At 45.4% G+C, this 26,368-nt stretch overlaps 1 protein-coding gene across 4 annotated transcripts in view; it reads left to right on the top strand.

Moving 5' to 3' along the window:
- Positions 1-22,865, top strand: part of LOC115084403 (citrate synthase, mitochondrial-like) — a 307,904-nt gene extending 285,039 nt beyond the window's left edge. For 3 of the 4 annotated variants that reach the window (XM_029589235.1, XM_029589233.1, XM_029589234.1), the window contains one exon: positions 22,666-22,865. In XM_029589235.1, coding sequence (XP_029445095.1) covers positions 22,666-22,830 — 165 coding nt within the window. In that variant the 3' untranslated portion in view covers positions 22,831-22,865. The remainder of the gene's footprint in view (positions 1-22,665) is intronic. The other variant, XR_003854548.1, reaches the window with a different exon arrangement.
- The last annotated feature ends 3,503 nt before the right edge of the window (positions 22,866-26,368 follow it).

The following is a 26,368-nucleotide window of genomic DNA, read 5'->3' as shown; positions in this document are numbered from 1 at the left end:
TGTACTTGGGCACCGTGCTTCTGTTTCTGCACCGAGGGGAATGGCTCTGCTCTCTGGATCTACAGGACACCAAAGTGGCCAAGGCGTTCCTCCTTAGCGAACGCATGGCCAACCTGACTGGCCAAGCCAGATCCATCTGCTGTCGGCAGACATCCTCTGCCCATCTGCTCCTGAAGTTGCTGGGTCACATGGCAGCGGCGGTGCATGTCACCCCAATGGCCTGCCTAGCCATGAGGGTCAACTAGTGGACCCTGCGATCTCAGTGGCAACAAGCCACTCAGAAACTCTCAGCACTTGTCCACATAACCATCCTGCTCCAGCTCTCCCTTGCCTGTTGGGTGCAGGAATCCAACTTGAGCTAGGGTTTTCCCTTTCAGCCCCTGGCTGCTCAGGTGACCTTGACCAAGGACATAAGAACATGCCATACTGGGTCAGACCAAGAGTCCATCAAGCCCAGCATTCTGTCTCCAAAGGTGGCCAATCCAGGCCATAAAAAACCTGGCAAGTCCCCAAAAACTAAGTCTATCCCATGTTACTGTTGCTAGTAATAGCAGTGGCTATTTTCTAAGTCAATTAATAGCAGGTAATGGACTTCTCCTCCAAGAACTTATCCAATCCTTTTTTAAACACAGTTACATTAATTGCACTAACTGACATGGGCTCCCCAGCCTCCAACCTAGGCTGGGGAGCCCATGCCAACAGCCTACAGACACAAGGGGTCTGGTCGAGAGCCGAGATGGCCTGCCAGATCAACTTCCTGGAACTCCGGGCAATGCAATATGCCCTTTACGCATTCCAGGACTGCCTGTCCAACAAAGTCATCTTGATCCAGACGGACAACCAGGTAGCCATGTGGTACGTAAACAAACAGGGGGGCACAGGCTCCTATCTGTTCTGCCAAGAGGCGGCACAGATCTGGGCCTGAGCCCTGTCCCGTGCCATGCTCCTGCGAGCCATCTACCTGGCAGGCTCCGAGAATGTAGTGGCGGACGCCCTCAACCGGACATTCCAGCCCCACGAGTGGTCCCTATACCCCGGTGTAGCAGACAAGATCTTCCACCGGTGGGGTGAGCTGGATGTGGATTTCTTTGCATCCTCGCAGAACCACAAGGTGGACCGATTCTGCTCCCTGCACGGGAACCGGAAGAGACCGGCCGTAGATGCCTTCACCCACTCCTGGAGTGTGGGCCTCCTATATGCATATCCTCTGATTCATCTAATAGGCAAGACTCTCGTGAAGCTACAGCAGGACCGAGGCTCCATGATCCTCATAGACCGGCATTGGCCGCATCAAGTCTGGTTTCCCATTCTCCGCAACCTCTCCCTCCAGGAGCCCCTTCGCCTCGGCACCTCGCCCAACCTCATCACACAGGATCAGGGCAGGCTACACCACTTGAACCTCCAGTCGCTGTCCTTAACAGCCTGGATGTTGAAAGGCTAATATTGCAGTCCCTCGACCTTTCTGATAATGTCTTGCGGGTCCTAGTAGCTTCAGGAAAACCTTCCAAGCAGAGATCGTATCAAGCGAAGTGGAAAAGGTTCTCCTCTTGGTGCATGCAGGAAGGCCTTGACTCCTTCTCTTGGCCCACGCCGAAGCTTTTGGACTACCTCTGGTGCCTTTCAGAGTCTGGTCTACAGAGAACCTCAATCCGGGTACATCTGAGTGCCACTAGTGCCTATCACCGAGGGGTGGGTGATACCCCAGTCTCGGTGCAACCTTTGGTAGAGTGCTTCATGAGAGGCTTACTTCAGCTGAAGCCTACATTATGACCTCCTGTTGTGGCCTCAACATAGTGCTGGCGTGGCTCATATGGGCTCCATTTGAGCCTCTGCATTCCTACAAGTTCAAGCACCTCAGTTGGAAGGTTCTCTTTCTCATTGCGGTTACTTTCGCTCGCAGAGTCAGTGAGTTGCAGGCCCTAGTGACCTACCCAACTTACATGAGGTTTTTCCATGACAGGGTGGTACTGTGCACTCACCTCAAATTCCTGCCTAAGGTAGTGACTGACTTCCACCTAAATGAGTCCATTGTGTTGCCCACCTTTTTCCAAAGGCCACACTCACATCCAGGTGAGCGGGCTCTGCATACCTTGGACTGCAAACGTGCTCTCGCCTTTTATTTGGACCGCACTGCAGCCCACAGGCAGTCCACCCACTCTTTGTCTCCTTTGCCAAGAATAGACTGGGAGTTACGGTGGGCAAGCATACCCTCTCAAATTGGTTGGCGGACTGTATTGCTTTCTGCTACCAGCAAGCAGGCCTTCCGCTCGATGGATGAATGAAAGTGCATCACTGAGGGCCATGGCAGCATCAGTGGCATATTCCAGGCAGTCCCTATTACCGAAATCTGCAAGGCTGCGACATGGAGCTCCCTCCACACGTTCGTAGCCCATTACTGCCTGGACAAGGATGTTCGACATGACAGCATCCTTGGCTAGTCTGTCCTCCGTAATTTGTTTCCAATATAAGAACCCAACTCTTCCTACCTAGGGCCCAGTATGATGTTCAGGCTGCCCCGTTGTTCCAACAGCGCCCCTGTTGTTGTGCCTGTTGCACATTATTGGGTGCTAGTTGGCCCAGGGTGTTTCAGGGACAGCCTGCAGCTTTCTATTCACCCATCTGTGAGGACTACCATCCTGCTTATCCTGGGAGAAAGCAGAGTTGCTTACCTGTAACAGGTGGTCTCCCAGGACAGCAGGATGTTAGTCTTCACGAAACCCGCCCACTACCCCGCAGAATTGGGTTTGCTGACGCTTTCTTCTTTTATTTTTCGCTTGTGCTTTTTGCTATAAAACGAGACTGAAGGGGACCCCGTTTGGCCACAGGGTTGGTGGCATGCTGAGCATGCTCAGTGTGCCAGACAGAGTTCTAGAATCTTTGACAAAAGTGTTCTCACAGGACAAGCAGGATGGTAGTCCTCACATATGGGTGACATCATCAGGATGGAGGCCAATCACGGAAAACTTCTGTTAAAGTTTCCAGAACTTTGACTGGCCCCTACTGGGCATGCCCAGCAAGGCACTGACCCTGCAGCCAGCAAGGGTCCCCCTTCAGTCTTCTATTTTCCGCGCAGCAGTATCCTCGCTGTAAAGAAGCTCTGAAGAGATTCCTGACAGGAATTTTCCTCACAGAATTACTAAAAGTTAATTTCCCGCACAAGGGTCCCTCCTCTAACTTTTCTTAGTCCGTGGTACTCCGGTACATTTTTACCCGTTTTCCGTCGATTACCGTCAAGTTTGGCCCTCGTGGCCTACTGGCCATCGATCGTACCGCAGCTTGATTTTTTCCATGGCCATGGCGTCAGGGTTTCGTCGGTGCCCGGACTGTACCCGCACTATGTCTATCACAGACCCGCATAAAGTCTGTGTAATGTGCCTAGGACACGAGCACGATGTCTTGACCTGCACCAAATGTGCCCTAATGACACCGAAGGGTCACAAGGCCAGAATGGAGAAGATGGAACTTCTTTTCCGTGCTCAAACCTCGACTCTGTCCATTGCATCGACATCGTCAGAACTTGCACCATCAACTACGCGCCAGCATCGACCACCGACCAGTAACCGACCGCCATCGATGACTTTTCGGCCATCAACACCCTCCACTCCCCCTCAGGACCGAGCAGATCGCAGGGAGAAACATCGCCATCGACATCGTAAGACTCGGACCATCGAGGGAGCGAAATCATCGACCTCACCATCGTCTGAGCTGCTGTCGAAGAGACCCCGTCCAGGAAAGGCACCGATCATTGCTGTGACCGAGTCACCAAAGCAACACTCACCCAATCGGGGATCGGGAGCCGTGACTCCGCCTTTAACGGTGGTCCCTCTGGCTATGCCTCTGCCTCCTTCTTCTGTACCGAAGCTGGGGCTGCTTGCTCCAGGTCTCTGAGAAGAACTAGACCGGATGGTTCAGGAGGCCATCGACAAGGCAATGCAACGTCTTCAGGTTCCTCAGGCACCGACACCGGCATCGTCTGTGGAACCGATCATCGACCTGATTCCGGCAGCGCTGGCACCGCTGCTTTCCAGGATGGAAGCGCTTATGACCGCCTTTCCTCCAATGGTTCCCGGATCTCCGATGGCTCCGATGCCCTCCCCATTGACAGCATCATCAGGAGGACAAACACCGTTTTGCATCCCTCCATTGGGAGTTCTGCCTCAGCCATCGATGCCGATACGTCCCTCGCCACCGACTCATCCATCGATGCCTTTGATGCCTGCACCGGTGCCTTCGATGCCATCATCGGTGCCTCCGATAATTCCTCTGATTCCTTCGGAGCCTAGACTGGGATCTTCAGGTCTTCAACCACCCTGTCCCCCTCTAGTTCCTAGAGGAGCAGGTGCTGATCCTTATGACACCTGGGGTGATGACACGTCAACAGTCACCGATGATTTACCTTCACCACCTTCACCCACTGAGAGTAGGAAGCATTCTCCTCCAGAGGACCTCTCCTTTTAAATTTTGTGAAGGAAATGTCTGAATTGGTTCCCTTCCAATTGCAGACTGAACAGGATGATAAGCACCAGATGATGGAATTGCTCCAATTCCTGGATGCCCCCAAGGAAATCACCTCTATTATCCCAGGACAAGCAGGATGCTAGTCCTCACATATGGGTGAAGTCACCGACGGAGCCCTAGTGCGGGAAAACTTTCTGTCAAAGTTTCTAGAAACTTTTGACTGGCCCTGTGAGGCCACTGAGCATGCCCTGCATGCTATGATATTCTCTGCCACAGGTGTCTCTCTTCAGTCTTTGTTTTTCCGTGCTGCTACAGGCATCGTGGGACAGGAGCCATTGCGAGTTTTTCACAACATTCTCTGACTGAAAAGTCATAGTTTTTCGAATGTTGTCTCTCATAGAAGTCTCTCGGGGTTTCCTTTCACTGGCTGGTGAGTACCTCGGTCTCGATTTCTCATCTTTGGAAACTTTTTTTCTCACGAGTTCCCATTCTCTTTCGACGGTCGTCGATAACAAAATGGCTACGGGCTTCAAAAAATGCCCTATATGTAACAGAACCATGTCGATCACCGACCCACATCTTGAATGTGTCCTCTGTCTCGGTGAAAAGCACGACATGAATACTTGTCCTAAATGCACTGAGATGACGACAAAAGGGCGAAAGACTAGGCAGGAAAAAATGGAACATTTGTTCCAACTGCAACTGATTCCTTCCCCTTCAAAATCATCAAAGTCGTCTCCGGCGGGAATGACTAAGCGAGCATTACTTAAGAAATCTCGTCCGGACGGATCGGGTGATCGTCCGTCCTCGCCATCGTCCACAGCATCGATGAAGTCGACCGACCAAATTAAATCAAAACATTGTCATCGGCATCATCGACCATCGTTGTCCGCATCGACGTCCCAGGAGGAATCGACGGCAAAGCGGCCACGGACCCAGGAAATAGTGGTCCCCTCAACACCTAGGCCTTTGCCTCCATCGATGCCAGATCCTCCGCAGACCTCTGCACAGGATGCATCATTGCAGCCTCTGCCACCGCTTTCAACTGCTCTGGTTCCATCAGTTGTACAGCCAGAATTGTCTGATCTCATCAGACAAGCGGTCATTCAGGCTTTAAAGGATCAAACATCTCCGGCGATCCCGCCGATGCCAATGCCACCAGCATCGATGCCGGTTGTATTACCGATGCCGGTGGGCCCACTGATGCCGGTGTCCTTGTTGGCACCGTGGACAACCATGGAGTCGATCACTACGACACTGAGACTCATCACGTTATCGACGTCCATCTTCGCCCAGATACTATCGGGCTCTTCGATGCCGATCTCGATTCCAACGATGTCGAAGTCTTCGAGAACACTTCTACTGACGACTACATCAATGACAACTACTACATCATCGAGGCAACCATCATCTGAGCCTCCTGAAGTTCAGGGTCTCGCATTCTATCGTCGTCTTTTACAAATATATCAAAATGTCATCGACAACCTGCCAACAAAGCCTCAGGACACTTCACATTTGTTTTTTTCCGATGATCCACAACCAGGCCCTTCAGGCCTTCATTACCCTCCCAGATCTTCTCAAAGGTCTCCTTATAGAGATGGCCCAGACGATTCTTGGGATGACCTTGAACGCATGTAGCCTTAGGTCCGAGGCCTTAAGCCATGCCCATCTACGGGCGGTGATTCCAGCTGCTGCTGCTCTGGAAGCCGTCTCAAAGTTGTCATAGACCGCCCTCACCTCACTTCAACAGACACCGATGATTTACCTTCACCACCTTTACCCACTGAGAGTAGAAAGCATTCTCCTCCAGAGGACCTCTCCTTTTAAATTTTGTGAAGGAAATGTCTGAATTGGTTCCCTTCCAATTGCAGACTGAACAGGATGATAAGCACCAGATGATGGAATTGCTCCAATTCCTGGATGCCTCCAAGGAAATCACCTCTATTATCCCAGGACAAGCAGGATGCTAGTCCTCACATATGGGTGATGTCACCGACGGAGCCCTAGTGCGAGAAAACTTTCTGTCAAAATTTCTAGAAACTTTTGACTGGCCCTGTGAGGCCAATTAGCATGCCCAGCATGCTATGATATTCTCTGCCACAGGTGTCTCTCTTCAGTCTTCGTTTTTCCGTGCTGCTACAGGCATCGCGGGACAGGAGCCGTTGCGAGTTTTTCATAAGAACATCAGAAAATGCCATACTGGGTCAGACCAAGGGTCCATCAAGCCCAGCATTCTGTTTCCAACAGTGGCCAATCCAGGCCATAAGAACCTGGCAAGTACCCAAAAACTAAGTCTATTCCATGTAACCATTGCTAATGGCAGTGGCTATTCTCTAAGTGAACTTAATAGCAGGTAATGGACTTCTCCTCCAAGAACTTATCCAATCCTTTTTTAAACACAGCTATACTAACTGCACTAACCACATTCTCTGGCAACAAATTCCAGAGTTTAATTGTGCGTTGAGTAAAAAAGAACTTTCTCCGATTAGTTTTAAATGTGCCCCATGCTAACTTCATGGAGTGCCCCCTAGTCTTTCTACTATCTGAAAGAGTAAATAACCGATTCACATCTACCCGTTCTAGACCTCTCATGATTTTAAACACCTCTATCATATCCCCCCTCAGTCGTCTCTTCTCCAAGCTGACAAGTCCTAACCTCTTTAGTCTTTCCTCATAGGGGAGTTGTTCCATTCCCCTTATCATTTTGGTAGCCCTTCTCTGTACCTTCTCCATCGCAATTATATCGTTTTTGAGATGCGGCGACCAGAATTGTACACAGTATTCAAGGTGCGATCTCACCATGGAGCGATACAGAGGCATTATGACATTTTTCGTTTTATTCACCATTCCTTTTCTAATAATTCCCAACATTCTGTTTGCTTTTTTGACTGCCGCAGCACACTGCACCGACGATTTCAGTGTGTTATCCACTATGACACCTAGATCTCTTTCTTGGGTTGTAGCACCTAATATGGAACCCAACATTGTGTAATTATAGCATGGGTTATTTTTCCCTATATGCATCACCTTGCACTTATCCACATTAAATTTCATCTGCCATTTGGATGCCCAATTTTCCAGTCTCACAAGGTCTTCCTGCAATTTATCACAATCTGCTTGTGATTTAACTACTCTGAACAATTTTGTGTCATCTGCAAATTTGATTATCTCACTCGTCGTATTTCTTTCCAGATCATTTATAAATATATTGAACAGTAAGGGTCCCAATACATATCCCTGAGGCACTCCACTGTCCACTCCCTTCCACTGAGAAAATTGTCCATTTAATCCTACTCTCTGTTTCCTGTCTTTTAGCCAGTTTGCAATCCACGAAAGGACATCACCACCTATCCCATGACTTTTTACTTTTCCTAGAAGCCTCTCTGACTGAAAAGTCATAGTTTTTCGAATATTCTCTCTCATAGAAGTCTCTGAGGGATTCATGTCTGAACCTTCACCTCCAGACCAGAGGAAAAAAATCACCTCCAGAAGATTTATCTTTCTCAGCATTCATTCAGGACATGGCTGACTCCATTCCCTTCAAACTAACAGCAGAACAAGATACCAGGCAACAAACTCTAGAAGTTCTACAGTTTGTAGACCCGCCTAAACAAGTGTTGGCTATTCCAATCCATGAGGTTCTCTTGGATCTTCAACGCCGCATCTGGGAGCATCCATCTTCTGTCCCCACAGTAAATAAGCGCATGGACACAACCTATTTAGTGCAGACAGCTCCAGGATATCAAAAACAACAACTACCACACCAGTCTGTGGTAGTAGAGTCTGCACAGAAAAAGTCTAAACGTACATGCCCACACTCATCAATTCCACCTGGTAAAGACCATAGGTTTCTTGATTCATTAGGCAGAAAAGTGTATCAAAGTGCCATCTTGAACACAAAAATCTCTGCTTACCAATTGTATATAACACAATATCAGAGGAACCTATGGAAGCAAATGGAAGAAATTATTACTTCTTTGCCTACACAATTCCAGGAACCAGTGCAGGCTATAGTCAACAAAGGCCTAGAAGCCGGAAAGCATGAGGTGAGGGCGGTCTATGACAACTTTGAGACGGCTTCCAGAGCAGCAGCAGCTGGAATCACCGCCCGTAGATGGGCATGGCTTAAGGCCTCGGACCTCAGGCCTGAGGTCCAAGAAAAACTTGTGGACCAACCATGTCTCGGAGACAATTTGTTTGGAGAAAAGGTCCAAGAAGCAGTACAACAGCTTAAAGACCATACAGAGACTTTACGTCAACTGTCTCAAATACCACAAGATCCCTCTACACAACCTTCTCGTCGCCTACCTCGAAGAGAAATCAGGCGTTCTTACTATAGGCCAAGAAGATACTACCCCCAAACTTCTAGGGGTAGGTCAACTAGACCACAACAATGGTCCCAGGCCAGACAGCCTAGGCCTACCCGCCCGCAACCTCCTGCACAGACAGGCCCAGCGGCGGGCTTTTGAAATACAGGCCAGAGAACAAGTCCATCCCCTAAATCCTCGACCAGACCTGCCAGTGGGAGGAAGAGTATCCTATTTTCACACACATTGGCTAAACATAACATCAGACCAATGGGTACTCTCTATAGTCTCTCGAGGTTACAAACTAAATTTCCTCTCAATTCCTCCAGAATCTCCACCAAGTTTCTTCCCACAACAAAATTCTCAATTCAATTACAAGTAGAATTATTCATCCTTCTGAAAGCCAGGGCTGTACAGCCAGTGCCCCAGACTCAGCAGGCCAGAGGATTCTACTCCCGGTATTTCCTCATTCCAAAGAAAACCGGAGGCCTACATCCCATTCTAGACCTCAGAAATCTCAACAAATTTCTGAAAAAAGAAAAATTCAGGATGGTTTCTCTAGGCACCATGCTTCCACTACTTCAAACAGGAGATTGGCTTTGTTCTCTGGATTTTCAAGACGCTTACGCTCACATTCCCATATTCCCTCCTCATCGCAAATATCTGCGCTTCATGGTGGGCCATCAACATTTCCAATACAGAGTTCTGCCATTCGGACTGGCATCTGCTCCCAGAGTCTTCACCAAATGTCTGGCAGCAATAGCAGGATACTTGCACAAGGAAAGTGTCAATGTTTTCCCATATCTGGACGACTGGCTCATCAGGAGTCAATCTCAGCAAGGAGCTCTCACTTCTCTGACTCAAACAATTGCCCTACTTCACTCCATGGGATTTCTCATCAATTATCAAAAATCCCATCTCACTCCAACTCACCTGCTTCAATTCATAGGAGCAGAATTGAACACCAATCTAGCAAAGGCCATTCTACCTGTAGATCGAGCAAAGACACTTACTCTACTAGCAAGATCCATTTACTTACAGAAACAAACGACAGCTCATCAGTTTCTAACTTTACTAGGCCATATGGCCTCCACAGTTCATGTCACTCCTATGGCACAGCTCGCCATGAGAGTTACCCAATGGACTTTAAGATCACAATGGATCCAAACCATTCAATCACTGCATTATCCAATTCAAGTGACCCACCAACTAAGATCATCTCTACTTTGGTGGACAAACATGGACAACTTGTGCAAAGGCCTACCTTTTCAGCAACTAGTCCCACAGATAACTTTAACTATAGATGCATCCACCTTGGGTTGGGGAGCTCACATGGGCAATCTCCAAACACAAGGGACTTGGACAAACCTCGAAGCAACATTTCAAATAAATTTCCTAGAGCTTCGAACTATACGTTATGCGCTACATGCGTTCAAGGACTGCCTTTCACACAAGACTGTTCTAATCCAAACGGACAACACAGTAGCCATGTGGTACATCAACAAACAGGGAGGTATGGGCTCGTATCTCCTTTGTCAAGAAGCTGCACAGATTTGGGGCTGGACCCTCAACCACTCAATGTTTCTCCGGGCCACTTATCTGGCAAGCATTCAAAATGTACTAGTGGATCGCCTCAGTCGTCAATTCAAACCACACGAATGGTCCCTGGATCCCTCAGTAGCGACCAGGATCTTTCAACGTTGGGGTCAACCGACAATAGACCTCTTTGCGTCACATCTGAATCACAAAGTGGACATATTCTGTTTTCTACACAAACAGAAGAACCAGCCAGCCAAGGATACCTTTGCTCATCCTTGGAACTCAGACCTTCTATACGCGTATCCTCCAATACCGCTCATAACCAAAACTCTAGTAAAGCTACAACAGGACAAGGGGTCCATGATACTCATAGCCCCATATTGGCCTCAACAAGTATGGTTTCCCACACTTCTAGACCTCTCAGTCAGGGATCCAATTCGTCTGGGAGTAGCTCCAACTCTCATAACTCAGGATCAGGGTCGGTTGTGCCATCCCAACCTTCGATCCCTATCCCTGACAGCATGGATGTTGAAAACTTGATCTTACAGCCACTCAATCTTTCCACCAACGTATCTCAAGTGCTTCTAGCTTCACGTAAACCTTCCACACGTAAGAACTATTCTTTGAAATGGAAACGGTTTACTTTGTGGTGTACGCAGAACAGAATTGACCCAATTGCTTGTCCCACTACTTCTCTACTAGAGTACTTATACCACCTTTCAGACTCTGGTCTCTAGACTTCATCCGTACGGGTACATTTAAGTGCAATCTCAGCCTACCATAACAAGGTAGGAGATGCACCTATTTCCACACAACCTCTTGTCAGTAGGTTTATGAGAGGTTTAATGCATCTAAAACCACCAATTCGGCCACCAGTCATAGAATGGGACCTGAATCTGATCTTAACAAGACTCATGCGTTCCCCTTTTGAACCCATAGATTCATGTGATTTTAAATTTCTCACATGGAAGACTATCTTCCTCATAGCCATTACATAAGCTAGAAGGGTTAGTGAGTTACAAGCACTTGTCACGTACTCACCCTATACAAAGTTCCTACATGACAGAGTGGTTCTCCGTACTCATCCAAAATTCCTTCCCAAAATAGTTACAGAATTCCACTTGAACCAATCCATAGTTTTACCCACATTCTTTCCAAGGCCCCATTCCCATCCAGGAGAGACAGCCTTACATATCTTGGACTGTAAGCGTGCACTAGCATTTTATATAAACCGCACCTCAGTCCACAGAAAATCCACTCAACGTTTTGTATCTTATGATCCAAACAAACCAGGAAAGGCAGTGGGTAAACATACTATATCCAATTGGCTAGCAGATTGCATACAGTTTTGCTATGAAAAAGCAGGCCTTCCTCTCCAAGGGCGAGTAAAGGCACATTCAGTGAGGGCAATGTCAACCTCAGTAGCACACTGTCGTTCAGTGCCAATCCTTGACATATGAAAAGCAGCAACATGGAGTTCTCTTCACACTTTTGCAGCTCATTACTGTTTGGACAAGCAAGGATAACAAGATTCAGCCTATGGACAATCTGTCTTAAAGAACTTGTTTCCAGTTTAATCCCAACTCCTTCTACATCCAATCTGCTGTGATCTTCGGCTGACTCATTTTCAACAACAATACTTCAGTGCTACTTCACTACAAAATGATTCAGCCTCTAGCTTGCTAATCACCCATATGTGAGGACTAGCATCCTGCTTGTCCTGGGATAAAGCAAAATTGCTTACCTTGTAATAGATGTTATCCCAGGTCAGCAGGATGTAGTCCTCACGAAACCCGCCCGCCACCCCGCGGAGTTGGGTTTCATTCCTTTTATTATTTTATTTTTTGCTAAAGCTTATTGCTACATACGAGACTGAAGAGAGACACCTGTGGCAGAGAATATCATAGCATGCTGGGCATGCTCAGTGGCCTCACAGGGCCAGTCAAAAGTTTCTAGAAACATTGACAGAAAGTTTTCCTGCACTAGGGCTCCGTCGGTGACGTCACCCATATGTGGGGACTACATCCTGCTGTCCTGGGATAACACCTATTTCAAGGTAAGCAATTTTGCTTTCCCATCCATCAGGTCCTTCTTGATCTTCTTAAGAAGAACTGAGAACATCCTGGATGTATTGCTCCAGTACATAGAAAAGCTAACACTACCTATTTGGTACAATCAGCCCCAGGCTTTCAAAAATCTCAGCTTGATTACCACTTGGTTGTTGTAGAGTCTGCTCAAAAAAGGGCGAAGATGTCAAAACCTCACTCATCTGTTCCTCCTGGAAAGGAACAGAAATTCCTAGATAACATTGGTCACCGAGTATTTCAAGGGACCATGCTCATCTCCCGAATTGCAGCCTACCAGCTTTATATGACCCAATATAACAGGGCCATTTTTAAGCAGATACAAGAATTCTCAGACTCCCTGCCTCAGCAATTTCAAGAACAATTACAAACCCTAGTCAACAAGGGGTTTGAGGCAGGCAAGCATGAGATTAGAACATCTTATGACATTTTTTATACTTCTACCAGAGTTTCTGCAGTTGCCATTTCAGCGAGGTGCTGGGCCTGGCTCAAGTCTTCTGACCTTCTCCCAGAAGTACAAGACCGGTTATCCGACCTGCCTTGTGTCAGAGATAATCTGTTTGGCGAACACATTCAATAGACAGTGGCAGAATTCAAAGACCATCATGAGACCCTAAGACAGCTCTCTTTGATGCCTTCTGACTTCTCCTCAAAACAACCTTTCAGAAAGGACTCTAAGAAGTCATTCTTCTGCCCGAAGAAGTCTTACCCGCCACCATCCAGATCCCGTGCCATGAGACCTTATCAAAAACCAGTCTCGTCAAGCCCGAAAGTAAAAACCACAAGCAGCTCCTCAACCAGGACCTGCTTCAGTTTTTTGACTTCCATTTAGAGAGCAGCAGCCAGATTCCTCTGTCGCACATACCAGTAGGAGGTCGGTTGTGCCACTTCCACAATATGTGGCATTCAATCACATCCGATCAATGAGTATTGGCAATCATTACTCAGGGTTACCATCTGAACTTTCTCACCCTGCCACCGGATTCCCCACCTCTACAGAAGTGGAGAACGTCCGAACATTCCATTTTTCTGGATCAAGAGGTTTCCCTTCTTCTCCAGCCAAGAGCAATAGAATCCGTTCCATACTCTCAGCAAGGCCTAGGGTTCTATTCCCGGTACTTCCTAATCCCCAAAAAATCGGGTGGCGTCCGTCCTATTCTGGATTTACAATCTCAAGAGGTAGAAGCGATCACCTTGGGATTGCTTCTACCTCTTCTTCAAAGAGGAGACTGACTCTGCTCTCTGGACCTCCAGGAAGCATATACCCACATTGCGATAAGTCCAGCTCACCGCAAGTACCTGAGGCTCCTAGTAGGCCCCAAGCACTATCAATACCGAGTGGTTCCATTCGGCCTAGCGTCTGCACCACAAGTCTTTACAAAATGCCTCGTAGTCGTCGCAGTCTTCCTCAGGACGACTGATTAGTCAGGGCTCCCTTTCAGCAAACTGCTCTGTCGTCTCTCAATCTAACCTTATACACTCTAATTTTATTAGGATTTCTCGTCAATAATGACAAATCCTATTTAGTCCCATCTCAAAACTTGTCGTTCATTGGGGCAGACTTAGACACCTTACAGGCAAAGGCTTTCCTGCCTCGACAACGAGCATTGACTCTGGTATCTCTTGCCCACCAGCTGCAGTCCCAACACTCTGCGACTGCATGCCAATTTCTTGTCCTCCTGGGACACATGGCGTCCTCAGTCCACGTCACACCAATGGCTCGCTTGGCCATGAGACTCATGCACTGGACTCTGAATTCTCAATGGACTCAAGCTACTCAACCTCTGTCAGCCATTGTGCAGGTCACGGACTCACTCCGTCTGTCACTCGCTTGGTGGAAAAATCAGATCAATCTCCTCCAGGGATTGCCCTTCCAGGTTCCAAATCCTCAAATCATTCTCACCACCAATGCTTCCAACCTCGGGTGGGGAGCCCAGGTAGCCGATATGCAGACACAAGGATCTTGGTCTCCAGCGGAAGCCAAACACCAAATAAATTTCCTGGAACTTCGAGCATTCAGATATAGGGATGTGAATCATTTTTGACGATTTAAAATATCGTCCGATATATTTTAAATCCTCAAAAATCGTTAGAGGCGATATCCAATAGGAATTCCCCCAATTTATCGTCAAAAATCGTAAATCGGGGGAAGGGGGAGGGCGGGAAAACCGGCACACTAAAACAACCCTAAAACCCACCCCGACCCTTTAAAATAAATCCCCCACCCTCCCGAACCCCCCCAAAATGTCTTAAATTACCTGGGGTCCAGTGGGGGGGTCCCGGTGTGATCTTCCACTCTCGGGCCACGGGTGCGTTGATAGAAATGGCGCCGGCGCTACCTTTGCCCTGTCATATGACAGGGCAAAGGTAGCGCCGGCGCCATTTTGGTTCCTGTCCCCCGACAATACGAGCGCAGGAGATCGCTCCAGGACCCCCGCTGGACCCCCAGGGACTTTTGGCCAGCTTGGGGGGGCCTCCTGACCCCCACAAGACTTGCCAAAAGTCCAGCGGGGGTCCGGAAGCGACCTCCTGCACTCGAATCGTATTGCCGTATTGCAAAATGGCGCCGGCCATACGGCCATACGGCCGGCGCCATTTTGCAATACGGCAATATGGCCATACGGCCGGCGCCATTTTGTATTGCAAAATCCCGTGTCTTGATCGCTTCACGGAAGCCTTCCACGAGAAAATCTTACTCTTACAAATGGAAAAGGTTCACGTCATGGTGCTCTTCTCAGTCCCTTGACCCCTTTTCCTGTCCAATCCCGAAATTTCTAGATTATCTCTGACATCTATCAGAGTCAGGTCTTAAGGCTTCCTCCATTAGAATGCATGTCAGTAACCACCTTCCACAAAGGTATCGGGGATGTCTCTATATCAGTACACCCCTTGTAACACTTTTTTGAATGGCTTGCTCCACATCAAGCCTCCACTATGTCCTCTGGCCCCTTCTTGGGACCTTAATCTGGTTCTGGGTCGGCTCATGAAACCACCTTTCGAGCCTCTCCACTCCTGTGACCTTAGATATCTCACATGGAAAGTGATTTTCCTTTTGGCTATCATTTCAGCTCACAGAGTTAGTGAATTGCAGGCTCTAGTTACCTATCCGCCTTAACTAAACTTCTGCAGGACCGGGCGGTACTCCGCACTCACCCGAAATTCTTACCTAAGGTAGTTTCGGATTTTCATCTTAATCCATCATACTACCCACCTTTTTTCCCAGGCCCCATGCTAACCCAGGAGAACAGGCTCTGCATACACTTGACTGTAAACAGGCTCTAGCATTTTACCTAGACCATAAAGCTGCCCACAGGGAAAGCACTCATTTGTTTGTCTCTTTCCACCCTAACAAGTTAGGGAAGCCTGTGGGTAAGCAGACTCTCTCCTCCTGGTTGGCGGATTGCATAAACTTCTGCTATCAACAAGCGGGCATTCCATTCCAAGACCGTGTTAAAACACACTCTGTGAGGGCCATGCAACTTCAGTAGCACACCTACGATCGGTGCCGCTTCCTGACATTTGTAGGGCTGCCATTTGGAGTTCTCTCCACACCTTTGCAGCTCACTATTGCTTGGACAAAGCCGGAAGACAAGATTCCATCTTTGGCCAGTCTGTCCTTCGTAACCTATTTACAATGTGACGTACCAACACCCTTCCGCCTGCCCGGTGGGGTTCAGGATGCCCTCATCCAAATTTTACCACAGTTGTTGTGCCTGTTGCACGCCTTGGGTACATTTGGTGCATGTTCGGACATCCTCAGTTCGGAACTCACCCATATGTGAGGACTACTATCCTGCTTGTCCTGTGAGAAACCAAATGTTGCTTACCTGTAACAGGTGTTCTCACAGGACAGCAGGATATTAGTCCTCACGAAACCCACCCGCCGCCCCCGGTGTTGGGTTCCTAACGTTTTGTTATTTTATTTTGCGGCACTGCCTGTAGCTTTCAAATAAGACTGAAGGGGGACCCCTGCTGGCTGCAGGGTTAGTGCCTTGCTGGGCATGCCCAGTAGGGGCCAGTCAAAGTTCTGGAAACTTTGACAGAAGTTTTCCATGATTGGACTCCATCTGATGATGTCACCCATATGTGAGGACTAACATCCTGCTGTCCTGTGAGAACACCTGTTACAGGTAAGCAACATTTGCTTTCCGTGACAGGGCTCCATCTGATGATGTCACCCATCTGTGAAGACTAACATCCTGCTGTCCTGGGAGAACACCTGTTACAGGTAAGCAACTCTGCTTTCTCTAATGAAGACAGGTTAATCCACAACCAGTGAGGTTATGCACCTCTACCAGCAGATGGACACAGCGCAAAGTTGACATCATGGTTAATATACCCCTGCTCTGACATCAGCTCACCAGTATTCTTTGCAAAAGCCAACTGTGCACAAATTAACAATAATTGATTACAACCATTAACAGATAACCACTCAAGCACTCAGTAACAGTAAACACTAAGCTCACCCAAAGAGTGTAATATCACTAACCTAGGGACTGAAATGATACTTACCAGTTATCCCCGGAATACAGCAACTCAGGAGGACAATAGAACCACAAACCAGCAGCCAAGGGCAGGAAGGTGGATTTACCAGTCTTCATTACAGAAAAGGAAAGTATCAGATAAGTACTAATTTCTAATTTCTCAGCATTCAGAGAGATTCATCCACATCTAGTGGGATGTAGCCAAGCTACTCCTGAAAATGGTGGGAGCTGTCCGTGTCTTGACCAACACCTCATGCACAAAGACTGCGTCCTCCCGGGCCTGCACATCCGGTTGGTTATACCTGGAAAAGGTATGTAAGGAGAACCATGTTGTTGCTTGGCAAATTTTGATGGGAAACAACCATCGAGGCTCTGCCCTTGACACTGCCTGAGCCCTAGTGGAAAGAGCCCTAACCTGCTTAGCTAATAGCTGCTCAGCATCCACATACGTGGCCGTGATAACTTCCTTAATCCAGCAGGCTATTGTAGCCTGCGATGCTGGCTCACCCTGTTTACTTCCACCATGAAGTACGAACAGCTGGTCAGTCGTCCTAAAAAGTCTAGAAACCTCCGAATACCTCAAAAGATGTTGCTTGACATCCAAGATCCGCAACAGGCGATATTCCTTGATATCTCTTTCTCTATCCAGGATCGCCAAGGAAATCGATTGAGTCAAATGAAAGTCCGAAACAATTTTTGGCAAAAAAAATGGAACAGTTCGCACCTGGACCGCCCCCAGAGTCACTCACAGAAACAGTTCCCAGCAAGAAAGAGCCTACAGTGCATGTTAATCCTCTTTCTCCTTCTTTTCTTTTTTTTTTTTAAACAAGCAATCCCCAGTAGGGAGATGCACATCCACCATCTACTGAAGATGGAGAATACTGGCAGGCTGAGCTCAAACCAGGGGTATATATATACCATGACGTCAGCTTTACTCCGTCTCCATCTGCTGGTATAGGTGCAATACCCCTCTGGTTATGGATTAACCTGTTTGAATGCTGAGAAATTTTTGAAACTTGAATGTCAGTCCATTTCACTGAGCACTATGATTTCTGTAAATTTTAAAAGTGGAAACTGAGTTGTAGCACCTTGTTCTGGCTAAACCTGCAAGGAGTAGTGGTTGTTGGCTCTTAATGACCTGGGGACAGAAAGGGGTGGAGTATGAAGCTGTACAGAGAGAAATATAGAAGGAGGAAAAGGTGCAGATGAAAGTGATGAAGGAAAGGGCAATAACTGAAAGGACAGAGAGAGAGAGAGATGGGGAAGGAAGAGAAGGCTGCAAGGAATACAAATCTGATGAGTGATTATTTTCCTCCCTAACTGGTAAACTTGTGGCACATTTTTATTAGTCCTAGTCAGAACTATATTTGTGGATTTGTTTAGGGAAAGGAGACTATGAAATAATAAATGTATCTTATATTCTCATATTTGGAAAAGGTGGAAAATATGGAAGTAATTCTCAAATCTATTTTCATTCATAAAACAGGTTTATGCATGTAAATGGCTTGTTATAAAATTGTGTCTAGAATGTAGGTTATATAAGAGAGATGAATATATTTGATTGTGATGTGTTTTCATCAGAGATGTGAATTGTGTGCCAGATCGTCTTAACGATCAGATTCGGCTGGGGCGGGGGGGGGATCTGATCTTTAAGATATGTGAATTGGAATAGTTTCCGATTCCAATTCACATCGCCAATTTCACATCGCTAAAAAAAAAAAACCCACCCGACCCCCCCAAAACCTTTTAAAATTTACCTGGTGGTCCAGGGGGGCATCGGGGGGGCCTCGGGGAGAGATCCAGGGAGGCCTCGGGGAGAGGAGAGATCCAGGGGGGCCTCGGGGACAGATTTCCCGTTCCCAGGCATCACCTGTTCTAAAACAAAAATGGCACCGATGCCCCTTTGCCCTTTCCATCTTAAAATGGCTCTCAGATTACAACCATATTGTAATCCCAGATATCATTCTTACATGCAGCCTTCTCAAACCGCAGTTCTTCCAGATTGAACCATGTTTAGCTATTGTCTTGATTGTTACTTTAACTATTGTCTAGCATGTTACTAGTTTAGCTATTTTTGAGCTTGTTACACATAAATAGCATACTATTTGTTTATGGTAATACCTCTCGCTTGCTGATCCTAGTTTAATTTTCCTTGTTCTATGTAAACACATTCTTACATGCCTGTTAATGTTAAAATGTAAACCGAATTGATTTGTAGCTTTGCTACAAGAATTTCGGTATATAAAAATGCTAAATAAATAAATAAATAAATAAATAAATTAGCCCTATAGTATAATAGGGGCTAATGAGTAAAGATGGCGCCGGCCATCCAGTGCTCCTACCATGTGACAGGGGCCGGCCAATGGCACGGATACCCTGTCACATGGTAAGGGCAAAGGGGCATCGGCGCCATTTTTTTTTAGAACAGGTGATGCATGGGAACGGGAAATCTGTCCCCGAGGCCCCCCTGGATCTCTCCTCTCCCCGAGGCTCCCCTGGATCTCTCCCCGAGGCCCTCCGAGGCCCCCCTGGACCACCAGGTAAATTTTAAAAGGTTTGGGGGGGGGGGTCGGGAGGGTGGGGTCGATTTAAAGGGTCGGGTGGGTTTTTTTTTTTTTAGCGGCGCGGGCCTCCCTAAAAAAAAAGGGTCGGGAGGGTGGGGGAGGCTAAGGGGGGGTCGATTTAAAGGGTCGGGTGGGTTTTTTATTTTATCGGGCCATCGGCGCCATTTTAATTAGTGGCAGCCAAAATGGCGCCGATGGCCCGAGAGCGAGAGATCGCGCCGGGACACCCCCCCCTCCCCACTGGACCACCAGGTAATTTAGCATTTTGGGGGGGTTCGGGAGGGTGGGGGAGGGTAAGGAATTGGTTTTAAAGGGTCGGGGTGGGTTTAGGGGTTGTTTTGGTGTGCCGGTTTTCCCGCCCTCCTCCAAATAATTCTTGTGCCCTATTTAACGATACAATACAAATGCCCCTGACGATAAATCGGGGACATGTGTATTGTATCGTGCACTCTAACAATTTAGGACGATTTTAAAATTATCTGACGATAATTTTAATCATTCAAAAACGATTCACATCCCTAGTTTTCATGTATTTATGTGAGTTGAAATATTTTTGTAAGCTTTATATAATAAATTATTTAAAACAACACATATATATAAGATTGTATTGGGGTTCTCTCTTTTAATAAGTTCACATTATTATAAAATTGCCCAAATCTGTGTGCATAAAAGTATGTACATATACCAATTTCCGTTCACAAAAGATAGGTGTTTTAGGAAATGGAGTTGAGATTTTGGGCCTCATTTTCTAATCGGATTGCACGCGATAAGGAACATTTCGCACGCGAAATGTCCCTTATCGTGTGCAATACCAAAATGGGGGCAGAGTCGGCCCCGGAAGAGGAGGAGTCGGGGCGTCACCGGGGCTGACTCCGCGAAGATGCCGCGGACGACGAAAAGGTAAGGCCCTTTTCACGTCCGAGTTCGCGCCCAATAGCTACACCTTCTATGGTGGCGCTATTGGGTGCAAAACCAGCAGCGATCGCACCGCGACGGTGCAATTGCTGCCGGCTAGCGCAGGCCCGCCCCCCGTTTCGGCCCCCCACCCCTCATTCCCTAAAGTATCACAGGCCTGCGATACTTTAGAAAATGAGGCCCTTAGGGCATACTTTTGATTTTAAAAAGTATGAAGGCAATATTCAGAAAGCCAGCAAGTGAACAAGTTTTCCAGCTAAAGCTGGCCAGATGATTTGTCCCAGATATTCAACGGGATAAAAGTCCCACTAAATATACTTGACTAAAGTTATCCAGCTATCTTTAGCCAGATAATGTTCAAATCTTACTGGTTATGTTTGAATGTAACTGGTTAGCTTTGAAAATTATCTGGCTACATGCAGCTAGATAACTTACTACTTAATATCCTATGTTAAAATATAGCTGATTAAGTGGTTACAAATTAAAACTTTAAAAAAAAGATCTTCAAAATCATCAGGCCTAATCCTCCAGCTACCCACCCCAGAAAACACTTTAATATAAGTGTGGGCATAATGCCAGTTTTCCCTATCTACTTCCAAATCACCAAATATCTTATCCAGCTAAAACTTGGCCATTCAGTGGGAGAATATATGTAAACCCCAGGTTTGTCCAGCTAAATTTGGGGATTTAGCCGGACAGATCCTTTTGAATATTGACTTCTATGTACATAAATTAACATGCAGAAGTTATACCCTGCAAAAAGCAGGTGTAACTTTGTATGGGTTAGTTTGTGTGCATTATTTCAAATAATTTTTAAAGTGAACTTATGCACAAATGTTTGCATTGAAAACTGTATTAGAAAAAAACCTCTTGAAGTGAGAAAAATCAATTATACACACAAATACAATTATTTCTCACTGAGTATGGGATTTATGGGACAAGTTTACTTTGTAATTCCAGCAACCATCATAATGCACCAGGTTCCAGGAATTGTACCAGGTAACCCTTAAGAGCTAAAAGCTTCTGTGTGCATAAAGGCATAATCATTGGTTGCTTTGGAATATTTTGACTCTTATAGGCTTATAAGTTAGAGAAGTACTTAACTTAATTTTCAATATTGAATGCCCCGCTGGATGCCATGATCTCAGTATGAAATGCCGCTGGATGCCGCTTAACACTGTGTTGAAAGGATTCCTTGCAGATCTGTAGTTGTATCTCTTGAATCGGGCTGTTGAATGAAAGTCCTGTCAATAGTTTCCTTTCAGGTAATCTTATAGTAGCTCGCTGTCAAATACGCCCTTGACGCTGCAGAGTTTCGGAATGTCTTCCTTCCTCAAGGGTACAGCTGGCTTGAAGATGTGACAGATTTTTGTAACCATACAGATGTATGTAAAATGTGTGCAGCTTATTCTATTTAAAAGATGAGAGACATATGTGGTAAACTAAAAAATGTGCGTATTTGACAGCGAGCTACTATAAGATTACCTGAAAGGAAACTATTGACAGGACTTTCATTCAACACCCCAATTTGGGAGATACAACCACGGACCTGCAAGGAATCCTTTCAACACAGTGTTAAGCAGCATCCAGCGGCATTTCATACTGAGAACACGGCATCCAGCGACACTCAATATTGAAAATTAAGTTAAGTACTTCTCTAACTTATAAGCCTATAAGAGTCAAAATATTCCAAAGCAACCAATGATTATGCCTTCATGCACATAGAAGCTTTTAGCTCTTAAGGGTTACCTGGTACAATTCCTGGAACCTGGTGCATTATGATGGTTGCTGGAATTACAAAGTAAACTTGTCCCATAAGTCCCATATTCAATGACAAATAATTGTATTTGTGTGCATTGAAAACTGGCATAGCTTATGCATTTTTGAAATGTAAAAGTTTATTATAAAATTACTGTTCCTGCATTTTGATTCAAAGTCCACTGATAATTTTCCCTGGGGATTTTTAACAATTCTGAAAGGCAACATATTCACATAATTTCCTTTTGAAAATTGTATCATATTTATACTGAAAAAAATTCACATACTTTTAAAATACAAAACTACATGCATTGTTGCCTCTCCTAGCTTAACCAACCTCTGGGAATGCCTCCACAAAAGTGTAGTTAAATATACATGTGTTATGGAACAATGTGTGTACTTTTACCCATAGACAGGGTGGGCAATTTTCAAACAGCCCTTCCTTTCACTGGGAAAATAGTCATTTTCACACATAAATGACTTTGGAAAATCATCCTCTTAATGAACAATAGCATATTTTCATAAATATTGTTTTTCTGTTTTTTTTTCTCTGCAGTACTATGGATTGAAAGAAATGAATTTTTATACAGTCATATTTGGAGTATCACGAGCTTTAGGTATTTTGGCATCTTTAATCTGGGACCGTGCTTTAGGTTTTCCTTTGGAAAGACCAAAGTCTATGAGTACAGATTGTTTGATGGCATTTGTAACAAAAAAGTAGCTGTAGCTTAGGATTTCATATAACATTTACTGTATACAAACTGATGCTGTTAATTTTTAAAAATAACCAATAAATTTCATATTAAAATAATAGCATTTGTCTTTTATTATTCTTTTTATGCTTTCCAATATATATAGAATGTTGGAAATAATTATATAAATGGGATCAATATTTGTCTGTATGTCTATTCATCCATCTTTCTGTAGGCACAGGAAACAGAGAGTAGGATTAAATGAACAGTTTTCTCAGTGAAGAGGGGAGGGCAGTGGAGTGCCTCAGAGATCTGTACTGGGACCCGTGCTTTTCAATATATTTATAAATGATTTTGGAAAGGAATATGATGAGTGAGGTAATCAGATTTGCAGATGATACAAAATTATTCAGAGTAGTTAAATCACAAGCAGATTGTGATAAATTGCAGGAGGAACTTGTGAGACTGGAAAATTGGGCATCAAAATGGCAGATGAAACTTAATGTGGATAAGTGCAAGGTGATGCATATAGGGAAAAATAACCCATGCTATAGTTACACAATTGACCTCCATATTAGAAGCTATCACCCAGGAAAGAGATCTAGGTGTCATAGTGGATAACGTATTGAAATCGTCGGCTCAGTGTGCTGCAGCAGTCAAGAAACCAAACAATGTTAGGAATTATTAGAAAGGGAATGGTGAATAAAACGGAAAATGTCATAATGCCTCTGTATCGCTCCATGGTGAGTCCGCACCTTGAATACTGTGTACAATTCTGGTCGCCGCATCTCAAAAAAGATATACGTGCAATGGAGAAGGTACAGAAAAGGGCACTCACTCGCTCAGAAGCACGTGGTTTGGAATGATGTATCTTTGAAGAATACTAACAAAACAGGGATGTTAGGGCATCCTGATAGAGAGGTTGCAATAAATGCTAAGATAGCCCAATGTGCCATTAAGTAAAGAGCAGCCAGAGCAGAAAGATTCCAAATTATCCCTGACAACTGATAAGCAAATTGTTAATTCAAACAAAATACATACTTTGAAATGTCTGAACACAAATGCTAGAAGTCTAAAAAAAAATACGATGAGAAAGTTAGAATGCATAATACTGAATAAAGAGGTAGATATTGGCATCTCAGATATTTGGAAGGAGGTTAACCAAAAGGACACTGTGATAGGATATAAATTATATCACAATATAAAATACATCAATTTGTTAGAGGGGTGGCACTATATGTTAAAGAGGGTATTCAGTCCAACAGGATAAAAGTTATACAGGAAACAAAATGCACTGCAGAATCTTTATAGATAGAAATTCCACATGAGAAGGGGCATAGAATAATAGTGGGGGTGTACTACCGTCTACCTGGCCAAAATGAACAGATAGATGATGAAATGCTAACAGAAATTAGGGAAGCTAAAACAAAATACCAATACAGTAATTATGGATGATTTCAATTACCCCAGTATTGACTGGGTAAATGTCATATTAGGAGGAAATGCTAAGTAGGTAAAGTTTCTAGATAAAATAAATGTCTGCTTCATGGAGACCTAATCCTTAGTGGAACACATGATTTGGTGAAAGAGGTAATGGTATTAGGGCCACTTAGCAATAGTGATCATAACATGATAAAATTTGACTTGGAAAGTGGAGGGAGGATGCTAAGGAAATCTACTATGAAAGCATTTAACTTTCAAAAGGAAGATTATGAGAGAAATGGTTAAGAAAAAACTGAAAGGAACAGCTGCAAAGGTTAAGACTTAACATCAGGCAAAGACATTAAAAAAGGTGGAAGAAAGACCAAATGACTACCGGCATGGTTAAAAGATGAGGATAGAAAGAGGTTATTCTAGCCAAAAGAATATCCTTCAACAAATAGAAAAGGGATCTGAATGAAAAAAACAGGAAAGAGCATAAGCAGGCAAGCTAGATGCAAAACATTGATAATGAAGGCAAAGACAAAATGTGAAAAGAAACTTCTTGTGGAAGCAAAAACTCATAACAAAACCTTTTTCAGGTACATTTGAAGCAAAAAGCCTGCTAGGGAGTCAATGGGGCCAGTAGATCAGGGCTTCCCAAACCTGTCCTGGGGACCGCACAGCCAGTCAGGTTTTCAGGATGTCCACAATGAATATGCATGAGATATATTTGCGTACCTTGGAGACTCAGTATATACAAATTTATCTCATGCATATTCATTGTGGATATCCTGAAAACACAATGGGCTGTGGGGTCCCCAGGACAGGTTTGGGAAGCCCTGCATTAGATGATCAAGATACAAAAGGGGCACTAAGGGAAGACAAGGTCATAGTGAAAGATTGAATGAATTCTTTGCTTTATCGTTACTTTGGAAGATGTCAGGCAGATATCCATGCCAGAAGTGATATTTAAAGGTGATGATTCAGAGGAAATTAAACAAATCTCAGTGAACCTGGAAGATATACTAGGGCAAATTGACAAACTAAAGAGTAGCAAATCACCTGGACCATAAGAACATAAGATATGCCATACTAGGTCAGACCAAGGGTTCATCAAACCCAGTATCCTGTTTCCAATAGTGGCCAGTCCAAGTCGCAAATACCTAGCAAGTGCCCAAACATTAAACAGATCCCATGCTACTAATGCCAGAAAATAGCAGTGTCTATTCCCTATTGATTAATAACATTTTATGGACTTCTCCACCAACTTATCCAAATCTTTTTGAAACCCAGCTACACTAGATGCCTTAACCACAACCTCTGGCAATGAATTCTAGAGCTTAATTGTGCTTTGAGTGAAAGAGAATTTTCTCCAATTTATTTTAAATGTGCTACTTGCTAACTTAAAGGAGTATCCCCTAGTCCTTGTATTATCCAAAAGAGTAAATAACCATTTCCTGAACATACCCAGATCAGTCCAGACAAGTGGGTTTTGCAGTAAATTGTAATCCAAAAGGAAAGGTCCAGCGGTATCTGATATTCTCCTTTCGGAGAAAGGCAGTAACATCTCTCAACTCGAACCATTTCCGGAGCGTGGAGGAGGCCAGATCCTGATATATAGAAATGGAGTGCCCATCCCACATCCACACATTTTGCTTCTTTGCGGCTTCCAATACAGCGGTTTTCTGAATAAAACTATGGAAACAAAGCACTATGTCTCTGGGTTGAGCCTCGGATCTGGAGCCCAGAGCCCTATGTGCTCTTTCAAGCTTGATGTCCAAATTACCGGCAGCAGAGTCTTCTTCAGGGGAAGTGCCACCTGATAAAAGAAAGCGGCAGATCCGCACCGCCACCTCAGAGGCATTAAGGTAGGTCGGTGTCTCCGGTACCCCACGTATGCGAATATTACACCGCTTAGTGCGGTTTTCTAAATCCTCAAGCTTATCTTCCATCACGGAAATTGTGTTATCCGTGTGGTCCTGTTTTTGTTGGAGCGTGCGGAGGGCCTCAGCATGAGTTTCTGTCCTCAGATCCACTTCATCAACCCGTTGCCCAAGTGCTGCAAAATCCTCCCGCAGCTCAGAAATGGATGCTAATAATTCTTTTTTATGCGATTTCAAGTCGGATCGAAATTCAACAAACCAG

This window comes from Rhinatrema bivittatum, chromosome 2 (assembly GCF_901001135.1).
Source record: "Rhinatrema bivittatum chromosome 2, aRhiBiv1.1, whole genome shotgun sequence".
Lineage (NCBI taxonomy): Eukaryota > Metazoa > Chordata > Amphibia > Gymnophiona > Rhinatrematidae > Rhinatrema > Rhinatrema bivittatum.
This window is presented reverse-complemented; position numbering and strand designations above follow the sequence as displayed.